The 14166-nt window shown below is 47.8% G+C and overlaps 1 protein-coding gene across 1 annotated transcript in view; it reads right to left on the reverse strand.

Annotated features, from left to right (window-relative positions):
* Positions 1-13340, reverse strand: part of LOC136566404 (dynein axonemal heavy chain 9-like) — a 61316-nt gene extending 47976 nt beyond the window's left edge. Inside the window, exons 1-5 of the mRNA XM_066565530.1 lie at positions 13322-13340; positions 11858-12022; positions 9170-9310; positions 6346-6516; positions 5265-5387 (exon numbers count right to left, since the gene is read on the reverse strand). Of these exons, the coding sequence (XP_066421627.1) occupies positions 5265-5387; positions 6346-6516; positions 9170-9232 (357 nt within the window). The 5' untranslated portion in view covers positions 9233-9310; positions 11858-12022; positions 13322-13340. The remainder of the gene's footprint in view (positions 1-5264; positions 5388-6345; positions 6517-9169; positions 9311-11857; positions 12023-13321) is intronic.
* Positions 13341-14166: the final 826 nt, after the last annotated feature.

Here is a 14166-nt window from a genome sequence, read left to right on the forward strand (position 1 = left end):
CATTCCCCAACCCAGGGAAAGCTCTGGTTTCACCCCCAGGGTTCCAGAGCCCACTGCCAGCCAGAGTCGAGCTGAGCACTGGGTCTGCAATCTCCAGAGCTCCTCATGTGCACCAGCACAGCCAGGGAAAGGAACCAGGGAGAGGGCTCTGCCACACCATGGGGAGCTCCAACAGGTCCTTCAGCACTGCATCAGAGAATTGTTTAGGTTAAAAAGGACCCCAAATGCCACATCCACATGGCTGTTCCCTCCTGTCCTCCTCCTGTCCCTGTTCTCTGGGAGCAGAGCTCCCCCCTGGCTGTCCCCTCCTGGCAGGAGCTGTGCAGAGCCACAAGGGCCCCCTGAGCCTCCTTTTCTCCAGGCTGAGCCCCTTTGCAGCTCCCCCAGCTGCTCCAGCCCTTCCCCAGCTCTGTTCCCTGCCCTGGACACGCTCCAGCCCCTCCATGTCCTTCCTGTCCCAGAGCTGTGCCCAGCACTGGAGGTGCCCCAGCAGTGCCAGCACAGGGGACGGGCACTGCCCCGGCCCTGCTGCCACAGCCCAGGTGCCACTGGCCCCTTTCCCACCTGGGCACACCTGGATTCACGTACAACCTCTGTCTCCAGCACCCCCAGGGCCTTTCCCAGTTTTCCAGCCCCTCTGCCCCAGCCTGGGGTTGGTGTGACCCAAGGGCAGGATGCAGCCATTACTTCTCTTTCCTCCCATTTAGAGGGTGAAGAGGCTTTTACACTCCAAATGCTCAGCTGACAGCAGGCTTTGTGTCAGGGAGGATTGAGAGGGAAAGACAGAGGCTTAGAGCATCCAGAAAAACTCAATTTCCACTCTGCAATCAAACCGACAAAGTGCGTCCTTAAATATTTGATGCGATCACAATCTGTGCCATATTTCAGATAAGCATCAGATCATTAGCCAGCAGGTTAGAAAAGAAAAGGGGAAAAAAAAAGGTAAAACCTTCTCAAGTAGCATTTCTGTGAGACATTGGGAATATTTCTCTGAGACTTGATACAGAGGACAGAAGAATGTCCTTAGGAAACTTCTAGATGAGTGCAGATAAATGCCCATTGAAGTGTCACAATCAATGTTTTCTATCAAAGATGCTCTAAAAGGCTGTGCATCTGAAGAACTGAGTTAATGGAAGATATTTAATTAAGAACTATGATTTTCTTGCATAATAATAATCCTGAATGTAGGAGGGAAGCTGTGAGCTGCGAGCCTTTCCTGTCTGACCAGCCTGATCAAAGGACATTGCATATGCACAGAGAGCACAATGTATGCAGCAGATTGTGCCACAATCAATCTTGGAGAAGAATGAAAAATTTCCTCATCTAAAAAGTGCAAGAAGTGAAAGTTGGAAGAGAGATTTTTGTTCTTTTGTCCAAAAAAAAAAAAAAAATCCAGTTTTCTTAAATGCAAAAAAAAATGATTTGGTATTTTATCTCCTAAGCCACATACGCAATCTTATCATCTGCATTCTGCAAAATTATAAATATGGAGTTAATATACGACTTTGTCTAGGGCTGTTCTCCTCCTCGAAAGCTGAATTCAGTATTTAGAGCTCATTATTCAACATCACATCTATTAAACAATGCCCTTTCAGTGGGGTTTTCATATCTACATAATGAAAATTCTTCCTCTTCAGAAAAAGATGAGGGAGATGATTGGGATAAGAAGTAATCCAGGCTGGCCAGGTGTATTCCTGCTGTGCATTAACTCACTGCACTTATCCCGTGGGACACATCTGCATTCAGCGCTGAAGAGGCACTGCAGGAAATATCACAAAGGAAATCAGGCTGGGGAAATGCACATTTCCAGCTCCTGGGAACAGCCAGACATGGGGACAGCCACGTGCACCACAGGGAGCCCCAGGGCACCGTGGAGGAGCTGGAGCTGGGGGAGCCTGGCATCCTAGGGTCCCAGGGAACAGCCTCAGAACAGCCCTCACCTCCTAGCGTGGGCCAAAACCAAAACGTTTTGGTTTTGCAGACCACGAGGGCACAGCCAGTGGCTCCATCAGCAGTGGTGAAGCTGGAGGAGAGCCCAGCTGGCCCAGGGGATGCTCGGGATGCCAGGCACACACCCAGGCTCTGCTGCAGCCCTGGGACACCCCTGGTGTGGGCAGAAGGTGGGACCGTGCCCTGTGTGAGGCTGTGCCTGAGCCAGGGTCTAAACTCAGCCCTAAACCCACACCTGCAGAGTAAGGCTGGGTCAGACATGGGCTGCAGGAGTTTCTGCTGTGGGTCTCAGAGCCCAGCACAGTGAGGGGAAGGTGCTGCTCCCTCCCTGCTGATTTGCTCCACCAGGAGGTGGCCAGGCACAGCTCAGGATGAGCCACACAATCTGCCAGCTTTGTCCTGCTGGCTCAGCTTGGGCTTGGGTGGACTCTCCTGCTCTCCTGGGCATGAGCAGGGCAGGGCCTGCAGGTGGCTCTGGCTTGGGAGCTCAGGGGACTTTCACTGGGTGCACTCAGGGCAGCAAACAACTGCTGGCCCATCTTACTGCTGAGTCTGGCTACAGTCTGACAGACCCAGCAAAGACCCTAAAACCAAATGATATCATTTCAACATCATGCTCAGAGAAGAGTCATGACAGGAGCTGTGTGGCCAAGAACAGCTCAACAGGACAGCCTGCCTTCACACAGGGTTCAAAGGACCACAGAGCATCACCTCAGAGATGAATTCAGAGAATGCTCACCCTCCAGAGGACAACCCCTGCATGGATTCTGGGTTCATTCAATCCCACAATGAGAGTTCCCAAGTGGCATTTGCACCTGGCTGTGGCCACAGCAGCACTGTGCTCTGAGGTGTGTCCACACTTTTCCTGGAGAGGAAACCACCAGCCAAGCCAGGAGATATGGCCAGCTGTGCATGGACACAGAAAGGGTTTTCAGAAGTACCAACAGAAATAAAAACTTTCAAGGCAGGCTCTGGGAACACAGAGAGGGAGAACGGCACAACAGGCTGCAATAAAGGAAATTGAAAAGAGACAGAAACCCTCATTATAGGAACAAAAGAACACTTTTGCCTTCTCCAGGGATCACTGCTAAGCCCCTGCAAATGAGAGGCCTTAGGACTGAAATAACCAACTCCACTGAGCACCAAAGGCAGGGGCTCAGCAAAGGCACTGCTTTAATTAAATGACAAAACTCTGAGCCCTTCCTGCTCCCAGCTAATGCTCAGTAAGCCAGAGGCAGGGCTGGCACCCAGGCAATGACTGTGCCCTTTGCTAACACCTCCCCTGCTCCAGGGCCAGGCACAGCTCCCCCACAGGTGCCATTGCCTCCCACACATCTCACTGATGAACAGAACAAGCTCAGAACAGCTCTCCTCAGCCTTTAGCTCGAATTCAATTCCTGTTTCAGCTTTAAAGAGCCTGAAATGTGCCCATTTTCCCAGGTCTCTCAGCAGATATAATTAAAGCTGTTACCTTTCCCTACAAACCACCTCCTTCTGGCCAGGTTTTCTTCAGCCAGGGGTGAATACCAAACTTCCCTGGCACACAGGTTACAGCAAAAGGCTCCGTGAAACTTTGTACTGAACTTGAAAGAAGCTGGGAAACTAAATCATAACTGAGTGTTTCCTAAATGAGATGCTCCAGCACCACGAGCTGCAAACAGCCAAGCAACTGCAAAGGATTATTGGCCTCTATATATTATTAATCAACCCACAACAATAAATAATAAGTCAAGTCACACAAGGCCAGTTGCATGCCCAGAGCCCTCAACATTTAATGAGGTTTCCTTGGAAGTTAATGGGCCCAAAGTGGGAGGCTCAGAATGGGCCACAAATATCAATATTGATTTCTGCTGGCACTATCTTGGCCAGACCCTGCCCTGGCAAAAGGAGTCCTTTGGGCTGGAGCATTTGCAATGTTTCTGTGAAAAATCAGCAGAATGCTAAATTTCACTTTGAATTTGAAATATAAATCTGAAGTGTACTTTGTTCAAGCTTTGTTGAAAAAACAATTTATTATAGCATTTAATCTTCTTGATATAAGAAAAGGAGATTTTAGCCTGCTAATAAACTGTGTAGAATCCATGACTAATTAACCTAATTATAGCAGTCTGTGACAAAATATGATTTTACTAAACCCATGCCTCAAGCAACAAGAATTGCCAAAACCTCAGAGGTTAATAAACCCACAGACATCAACACAAACACTAATAAAAGTTGACACCATATTATTTATAGCAAAATCAATAGTACAGTCATCACAAAAGACAATCTGAAGGGTACTTGGTGTCTGATAATGCAGAATTCACCACCAGAAAGTCCTGAAATTCATAAAATTAGTGCAGATTACCGGGCAGTGACTTTTGTGCAGTTCCCGGGGCCATCAGATGAAGGCTGAGGACACCTGAGGTGTGCAGCACACCTGGAAACCTTCCCATGCACAGCAGTGTGGTGTTTGTGAGGTCCCAGGGGGAGGTGAGAGATGAGAATCTGACTCCAAGCTCTGAGAAGGCTGAGGGTGTTCTCAGTCTGGTCTGATTCTCAGAGGGAAGAACCATTTTCCTGGTGACACACAGGAGGGCACAGGAAAAGCCCTCAAAATCAGTGCTGGACCTGCAGAACTCTCCATGTCTGTGGCCTCTTTGTGCTGCCCCTCTAAGGCAGACCTACATTCACCAAATGCCACAAGGACCCCTGTCACTGTGATATTTTCTGAAAAATCCCTTCGCCAGGATTTCTTCTCCTGGCAAGATGAGAAGCCTCAGCTTCTCCATGTTTTGCTGCTCTGGAATGTGGTCTGGAGATGGTTTATCCAAACATGTGAATTGTTTTTAATTAATGGCCAATCACAGGCAGCTGTGTCAGACTCTGAGGAGTCAGTCACGAGCTTTCATTATCATTCTTTTCTAGGCTTCTGATGTATCCTTTCTATCTTTAGTATAGTAATAGAATGTAATGTAATGTAGTATAATATAGTATAATACAATATAATAGAATGTAATGTAATGTAATATAATGTAATGTAATATATAATAATATATATAATAATATAATATAGTATAGTATAATATAATATAATATAATATAATATAATATAATATAATATAATATAATATAATATAATATAATATAATATAATATAATATAATATAATATAATATAATATAATATAATATAATATAATATATATCAGCCTTCTGAGAACATGGAGTCAAATTCTCGTCTCTCACCTCATCCTGGGGACCTCACAACACCACAGACCCCCTGAAGGGTTTTTAGAGGAGATAAAGGGAGCTGATTTCCCATGGATCAGGTACCTTGATTCCTCCCCAGGCATGGTCAGACAGGAACTCCACAGGGCTGGTGACTCCAGGCTGTGCTGGGTATCTGAGCAGGAAATCCAGTTCTGCTGGGTCGATTTCTTTATTCATCAGAAGTATCTGTAATTCCGAAGAAACAAGACATCCTAGAGCAGCCAGGACCCAGAGCAGCAGATTAATGATTCAATTAACGTGCTTGAAAAATGTGTGGCTGAAATGTAGGGTGCCCTGTGCTGGAGAGGTGTGATGGACACACCATGTAGGTGCTGTGGGTGTCCCAAAAGGGGACCATGAATGAGTGTGGAGGTTGGCAAGAGGAAAAAAGTTGGGAAAACCACGTGGTAAAGGCTGAGTTCCAGTGGGATGGAGAGCACCCTTAGAGAAGGCCCTGACAGCAGAGCCAGATTGGGAAAAAAAATAAAATTATACAAACACTGTGGACATGGGACAGCAGCTCTGCAGCAGGCACTTCTTTAGGTTCAATGCAAGAGCCCTTCCAGGCCAGTTTGCTTTGCCATTTCTTGCAGGTCCTGCAAGCAGGAATTTCTCAAATAACCTTTGTCAGTGTAATTCAAATCCAGCACAGCACCCGTGCCTGTTATTGGCATGAATAAATCCTGTGAGGAGCAGCTGAGGGAGCTGGGAAGGGGCTCAGCCTGCAGAAAAGGAGGCTCAGGGGGAAATTCTGGCTCTGCACAGCTCCTGCCAGGAGGGCACAGCCCCAGGTCGGGCTCTGCTCCAGGGAACAGGGACAGGAGCAGAGGGAACGGCCTCAGGCTGGGCCAGGGCAGCTCAGGGTGGGCACTGCAGGAATTTCCCCACGGAAAGGTGGCTCAGGGATTGGAAATGCCCAGGGAGGGTTGGAGTGCCCATCCCTGGAGTGCCCAGGGAATTCCTGGAGGTGGCACTGAGTGCTCTGGGCTGGGGACAGGGTGGGGATCAGGGTGGACTCGGTGGTCTGGGAGGGCTTTTCCAGCCTGAATAATTCCGTGATTCCCAGAGAGGCAGAGAAGACAATCAAGCCCCCTGCATGGGCTGCTCTGGCAGTGCAGCCTGGCACACAAGGTGCTGCTGGTACCTGGAAGGTGAGCTGGGCACTGAAGGTCAGTTTGTCCCTCTCGAAGAGCCCCCGGGCCGTGTACTGGAACACGGAGAAGGTGATGCTGTCTGTGAGGCTCAGCACCCGCCCTGCCAGGCTCTCAGCAGGGGCTGCCCTCTCCATGGCCTTCTGGAACACCCCCTGGAATGCCTGGGAGGGGAGACACAGCAAGAAGGGGGAATAGGAGATGCCCTTTGCACACCCCTTGGATATCACAGTGATGCCAGCTCAGGTCCTGCCTCGCAGGGAGCACACAGAGACCCAGCAGCCCCTGGCTCTGCCTGGCAGAGGTGACACCACCTGGCAGTGGTGACATCCCCAGGGACCCCGACAGGGCACAGGGAACTGCCACACAGGGGTACAGGAGATGTTTCTGTGCCCAGTGTGCTCCCGTTGGGATGGCACAGCCACGTCCTCTGCAAATGTGGAGCCAGCAGAGAGTGGAGCTCCCAGAGGAAACAGGGGAAAAACTCCAACACAAACCCAGCCAGTGCCACCCCTGCCATGGCAGGGACACCTCCCACTGTCCCAGGTGCTCCAAGCCCTGTCCAACCTGGCTTTAAACACTTCCAGGGATCCAGGAGCAGCCACAGCTGCTCTGGGAATTCCACCCCAGCCCCTGCCCACGCTGCCAGGGAACAATCCCTGATTCCCAATAACTCATCCATCCCTGCCCTCTGGCAGTGGGAGCCATTCCCTGTGCCCTGTTCCTCCATCCCTTGTCCCCAGCCCTTCTCCAGCTCTCTTGGAGAGCATTGGAAGGGGCTCTGAGGTCTCCATGGAGTTTTCTCCAGCTCTCCCAGCTGGCTCCATAGAGAGAGTCCTGGATCACATCCATTGCCTCTTCTGGAGCTGCTCAATCATGTCCACACCTTTCCTGTGCTGAGCACCCCAGAGCTGGACACTGCTCCAGGAGGGGTCTTAGCAGAGTAGAGCAAAGGAGGAAAGCAGATCTCCCACTGCACAAGTATTTCAACTCAGAGAAGAGCAGTTCCTCCAAAAAAAAGATAAATAAAAATAGAATAAAAATAAAAATAATTTTCTGAAAGCCCTGTGAGTGTTTTACTGTCTGGATCCAGCAAAGGACTGGTTGAGGAGGGCAGGGAGCAGCGAGCTGAAGCAGTCATTGAAGTCCCCTCAAGGGTGGGTGTCTGCATTGAGAATAACCCTCTTGTATAAGAGGTTAAGGATTATTGCAACAACATTTCTGATCTAAATGAGAAAAGACAAACGACTTTCAGAGTCGTCCAAATTAAAAGCACGAGCAAATTATCAAAAGCAGCTGAAAAAAGAAAATTAACAAGAACATAAACCCTGAGTCCTGCTTAGCAATGCAAAGGCTCCATGTGCTGGGCCCAGCTAAAGGAAATAACCAGGCCAATACACACTGATGGCACCAACTGGACAAGGCATGACCGTGCTGGCAGCCTTATTTTTAGGGTTCTACAAAGGAAAAATGATGCCTCAACAAATTAAAGTAACACTGATACTGAATGCATTATTAAATAATTGCAGAATGCATTTTCCTGCTTAACGTTTCTTTAAATTGTGTTAAAACATGCTGCAGAGCAGCACATAAATCTTTGTGTTCTAATTTATAATGGGCTCCCAGCTGTGTGGCAAGTATTCGAAAATCATCCCTGTGCATCTTTACACAATGTTTTATGATCTGTCATCAAAATTTATTAGATAAAAACATTTCCCCCAATAATTTTCCATGTATATATACACGCTGCTAATGTTCACTGGAAAACATAAAACAAACTAACTGCAGGAGACACAGATTAAAGGTGAAACCTCAGGAACCCCTGGATCTATTACGTATGTGAGAGGGATGAATCTTTCAAAAGGCACAAAAGATATTCTGTACATTTTTTCTGATAAAATTACTTCAACAAACGAGTCGTAGCTATCAAAAGGAAAAGCTGCTTTGTGGATGAGGCTCAACATTTTGTAGTGTCTCCTCAATTCCTTTTTCCAGGTCACTTGTCAAGGTAAGAAATCGTTTGGAAGAAGCTGTGGACCAGGATGCTCATTTAACCCCCCATCCCCCAAAATCCCTCTCTTATATGACAAAAAGTTTTCCATTTCATAGAATATTAAAGCTGCAACTTCTTCTAGGCAGGGTTTGGAGCAACCTGGGATGGTGGAAGGTGTGGAACAGGATGGGCTTTAAACCTTTTCCAACCCCAACCTTGTGTGATTCTGTAAGACTGTGACTGCAATTCTGATTTTATGGACCCCACAGGCAGAGGGCAGCAGGACAGGTACCTTCAGGGAGAACTGAATTGTGATTTTATGGACCCCACAGGGCAGGTACCTTCAGGGAGAACTGAAGAACTGAATTCTGATTTTATGGACCCCAGAAGGAGAGGGCAGGTACCTTCAGGGAGAACTGAATTGTGATTTTATGGAGCCCAGAGTGAGGGCAGGTACCTTCAGGGAGAACTGAATTGTGACTTTATGGAGCCCAGAGTGAGGGCAGGTACCTTCAGGGAGAACTGAATTGTGATTTTATGGACCCCAGAGGGCAGGTACCTTCAGGGAGAACTAAATTCTGATTTTATGGACCCCAGAAGGAGAGGCAGGTACCTTCAGGGAGAACTGAATTGTGATTTTATGGACCCCAGAGGGCAGGTACCTTCAGGGAGACCTGAATTGTGATTTTATGGACCCCAGAAGGAGAGGGCAGGTACCTTCAGGGAGAACTGAATTGTGATTTTATGGACCCCAGAAGCAGAGGCAGGTACCTTCAGGGAGAGCTGAATTGTGATTTTATGGAGCCCAGAGTGAGGGCAGGTACCTTCAGGGAGAACTGGTACATGGGGTGGATGTTGTGCAGCTCGTTCATGCTGAAGTAGAGCATGGCGGTGCGGCAGGCCGCGGGCCTGTACTGCTCCCTGGCCTCGTTAATCCTGCCTTCTGTCACCTTAAACTCCTGCACCTGCAAGGAAACAGCACAAATCCTGTCAGCACAGCCCTGGGCACTGCCACAGCCCTGCCACACTCGGGGCAGCAGCGCTCTGGCCAAAGACAGCAGCACAACTTTCCCAGGCATTGTTCTGGGGAAAAGGCTGTGGAAAAATCAGAGAAAAGAATGAGAAACAATTCTTATCTTAACTTACTGCACCTGATATTGTGCACATGTGGAATGTGTTATGAAAATTAGTTTACCAAGGAGTGGTTTCTTAATTAACCAACAGTAATGGTGTTTTAACTAAAGGACCAATCAATTCTGCCTGTAGCCAACTAAGGTATCAAAAGGAGCAATGGGTTTCTTAATGAAGATTATTAATCATTCTTCTGGAATATATGGAGTCTGTACCAATTATTACCCATCTGGGGGCCTGTTGCAATGATAAAGACTGGCCACAAGCCACCAGCGACCACCATGGGACCAGGCTGGAGCTGCCCTCCCCAGCATCCTCCCCCTCTGGAACCTTCCATTTAACTGCATTTTCCCCCCTCAGATGCCCAATCCCCAGTTTTCCTGAGTCCCCTCCAGGCTTCTCCCTAGGCTCCCTGCTCTTTGCTGGCTGGAATTCAATTTCTCATCCGTGAGTTTCTGGTGCTAATTGCCCCCCTCCTGTGCAGGCCATTAACAACCCTGGGCTGAGCAGCCCCAGTGCTGCTCCAGGCAGCTTCCCCGGGGCTGAGAGCTGCTAATTTAGAGCAGCTCTTCACTGCCTCTCCTCAGCAGCACCAAACCCCCCTGGGCAGGGTTCTGCAGCTGCTCTGAGGGACTTGTGAAAACCTTCTTGGCAGAACCATCACCTCACTCCTGTTTGTTCTTTCATTCCACCTCAGCAGCAAGAAGTGCCATCCCTGAGCCTCCTGGGGTTTATTTTAGTCCCTGGCTGAGGACAGACAGGTCTAACACCATGGTCAGGAGCTGCTGGGGCAGTGCTGACCCAGCCAGCCCTGCAAACCATGCAATGGGATCACAGAATCCCAGAATGGCTGGGGTTGGAAGGGACCTTAAAGCTCTTCTCATTCCACTCAGGGACACCTTCCACCATCCCAGGCTGCCCCCAGCCCTGTCCAGCCTGGCCTTGGACACTGCCAGGGATGGGGAAGCCACAGCTTCTCTGGGCAACTTGTGCCAGGCCTGCCCACCCTCACAGCCAAGAATTTCTTCCAAATCTGCCTATTTTCAGCTTGAAGCCCTTCCCTTTGTACTACCACTGCAAGAAGTCCCTCTCCAGCCCTTCCTAGGCTTCCTGTGGCAGAACAAGCCAGCAGGGCACCCCAGGGAAGCACAGGATGAGCCTTAATCTGCTGTGGGGTCTGTGGGATGAGCCTCTTTGCACATCCCCAGGAGCAGTGCTGGGCTCAGGAACAGTTCTGCCAAACTCAGAGCCAGAGCTGGGCCTGACAGATGCTCTTCATCTGCTGAGCAGGGGGGACTTCCAAAGCAAGGAAAATGTTGGCTGAACAGCTTCTTTGGGTAGGCAGAACAAAAGGAGAGTGAGGCTTGACTTGAACCTCTAACAGAGCTCTTCCACAGCATTCCAGATGGGCACAGACCCATAAAATGCAGGTGCAAACTCTAAAATCCATGCCTTGTTGGCACTGCTGGCAGTGAGCAGCTGTGCAGCACAGCTGGTTTGGAGGGTGAAGCACTTCCAAAACACCTACTTCAAGGGGGAGATGCCAAGCTTTCCACACCAAAAAATCCCTTCAACACCTCTTCTGGGGGTTCAAGAAACCCCTCCCCAGGGAGCTGAGTGCACCCGATGCACCATGAATGGAAAATAATTCTGCTTTTTAATCAGGGAGGATCACTCAGTGTCTTGGTCACTGGCTGGGAGCAGAGGCAGCTCGAGCCTGGGCCAGGCAGAGCATGGGCCAGTGGCTGGGGAGGGCAGTGCAGGCTCTGGAGATGGGGGGACTGCAGAGGGAAGCAGCTGAACATCCCCACCAGAGCCCTGGGACAGTCCTGGTACGGGAACCAGACTTCCCAAATTCCCTCAGTGGCAAGGAAAAACCTCCGGGCATTTACCTAAGCCCATGCAGCCAGCAAGGGCAGCTGGACGGGTGGCAGTGCCCATGGAGCTCACACAAATGCTGATTTATACTCTGAGGAACAAAAGGGTGTGAAATACCTGAGTTCTTTCAGATTTACTTGAGATCACAGACTCCAGTCCCTGGTCAGCACTAAAACCCAGCCTAAGAGGCAGTGTGATGTACCCAGGATTATGCTGGAACAGCTTAAAGCTGCCTTGATACAGTGTGTAAATTTTATTGTCTCCACATCAGGCACCAATGTTTTCTCTTGGTCTTAAATAGGTCATTTAACAAAAAAAAAAAAGCTCCAAAGAACTAAATGGCCTGGAGCTCTCCAGAATGAAGAGCATTTACCATTTATACCAATTTCTACTCCCTGCTCAGCAGATGGAGCAGAGATGGGCAGAGCAGAGGTTACAACCCACCCAGAAATCCTTAAAGGAGCACAGGCATGCTTTTCTCCAGGCTATCAGGGTCTTTGTACCTTCTCCACAATCTCTGCAGCTGTCCTCTTGGTGCTCTCCAGGTTCTCCACCAAGGCTGTGTCTCCCAGGAAATTCCCAGATGCTGATGACAGCCGAGAGAGCAAGTTGTCCTCCAACGTTTTCAAGGTGATCTTGAATTCATTCTGCTGCTTTGTGAGATCTGACTGCAAATAATAAATCCAGGAAGTTTTAGCCATAAAGGATGAGGTAAAGTAAGGATGAGTCAGCTTCACATGGGATTAGGCTTCCCACTGACAATTGCCATGGCCCAGCAGGGCTGATTCCTGCTCTCCTGGGAATGGACAGAGCTCTGGGTCTGGGATCACCCCTTATCCAACAAGCTAGCAGCTCAGAGAGACCTGGAACAGCACAGAGAGCACCTGGAACAGCACAGAGAGCACCAGGAGAACTGATCCCCGTGGCTAGAAATGCAGGAAAACACTGGAAATGAATCAGGAATAAAAGACCTTTATCCCCATCTCAAACACAAATCCTGCGCCTTTGCAGGTTATTTCTTGGGGTCAAGCCAGCCTGGGGAGTCCCAGCTGCTCCTCACTCCTCCTGCTGAAGCTCTGCTGTCACCACTGCAGCCCACAGCAGTCCCACCAGCCACGGGGAACACGGGGTTAAAACCTGATGGGTACCAGTGTGAAATCTCAGGTACAGAGGAATCTCAGGCTCACCACGGAGGGCAGAGCCACAGCCTCTCCTGTCCTGCTTGCTCCCATTTCTATCCTGCCCTCAGGGTCCCACTGCCACCAGTGGCTTACTGGGCTAAAACTGGGAAGAGAGAGGCACTTCCAGCCCGGGCCAGGCAGAAAATGAGTGAGCACATGCAGTAAATTTATTCCCACTCTCAGAAAATATTTAGGATTATTCGTATTTGTTACACTGCTAAAGGTGTCGTCAGAAGGGAGGATTTTCTTTATAAAATTGCCTTGAAATTAAAGCCATACTTGTTAAGAGAGAGAGAAAATATTTTGGCCTGTTACAAAGTGGGAGGATGAACGAGAAGAGAAAAATATCATTGCCAGCCTCACAATATTTACAGAGAGAATCCTTTACCACAAATGCTGAAAATTAAGCGAGATTAATCCTGCTTCCAAAATTAAATCTGTGAAGTCCAGAAAAAAACTGAGGCAATGAGAAACTCAGCTTTCAGTGACAAGAGGAGGAGGAAAAATAAAGAGAATTTTTCGGAGAAAAACCTTGAAAATGAAGGACAAGAGTTCTCAAAATACCAAGGGAAGAGAAGGGTGAAGGGGGAAAAAACCCCTCAATACCTGTCATACAAGGGAAATCTGATTTTGTGAGGAGCTCAGCAATGTCTGCAAGCTGGCATGTGAAATGCTGTTTGTTAAAAACAGAATAAAAATTTAAAAATACCAATAATAAAAATAAAAAATAATGATGATAATGATGATTGTAACACTTGCTCCCAGTGTAAATTCCCAGGTGCTGACCTTCAGCTCCTCCAGGTCAGGCCTCTCAGTGTAGACCAACAACAACAATACTAATTACAATATCAATAACAGTATTAATAATTACAATAATTATATTAAATTATAAGTGTAATAATGATGCTGATGATGATTTCTACTTGCTCCCAGAGACAATTCCCAGGTGCTGACCTTCAGCTCCTCCAGGTCAGGATTCTCAGTGTAGACCAAAAACAATACTAATAACAGTATCAATAACAATATCAATAATTATAATAATAATAATTATAATTATTAGATTATAAGTAAAATAATGATGCTGCTGATGATTTGTGCTCCCACAGACAATCCCAAGTGCTCACCTTCAGCTCCTCCCTGTCAGATCTCTCTATTATTGGTCTACACCCATAACAAGAGAAGGTTACACCAATAACAACAATATTACTAACAATATCAATAACAATATTAATAATTGTATAATTACAATTAAATTGTAAGTATAAAAATGCTGCTGATGATGATTTGTGCTTGCTCCCAGTGTAAATTCCCAGGTGCTGACCTTCAGCTCCTCCAGGTCAGGTCTCTCAGTGTAGACCAACAACAACAATACTAATAACAATATCAATAACAGTATTAATAATTACAATAATTATAATTAAATTATAAGTGTAATAATGCTGCTGCTGATGATTTCTACTTGCTCCCAGAGACAATTCCCAGGTGCTGACCTTCAGCTCCTCCAGGTCAGGCCTCTCAGTGTAGACCAACAACAACAACACTAATAACAATATCAATAACAGTATTAATAATTACAATAATTATAATTAAATTATAAGTGTAATAATGATGCTGCTGATGATTTCTACTTG

This window comes from Molothrus aeneus, chromosome 25 (assembly GCF_037042795.1).
Source record: "Molothrus aeneus isolate 106 chromosome 25, BPBGC_Maene_1.0, whole genome shotgun sequence".
In the NCBI taxonomy this organism is placed as follows: Eukaryota; Metazoa; Chordata; class Aves; order Passeriformes; family Icteridae; genus Molothrus; species Molothrus aeneus.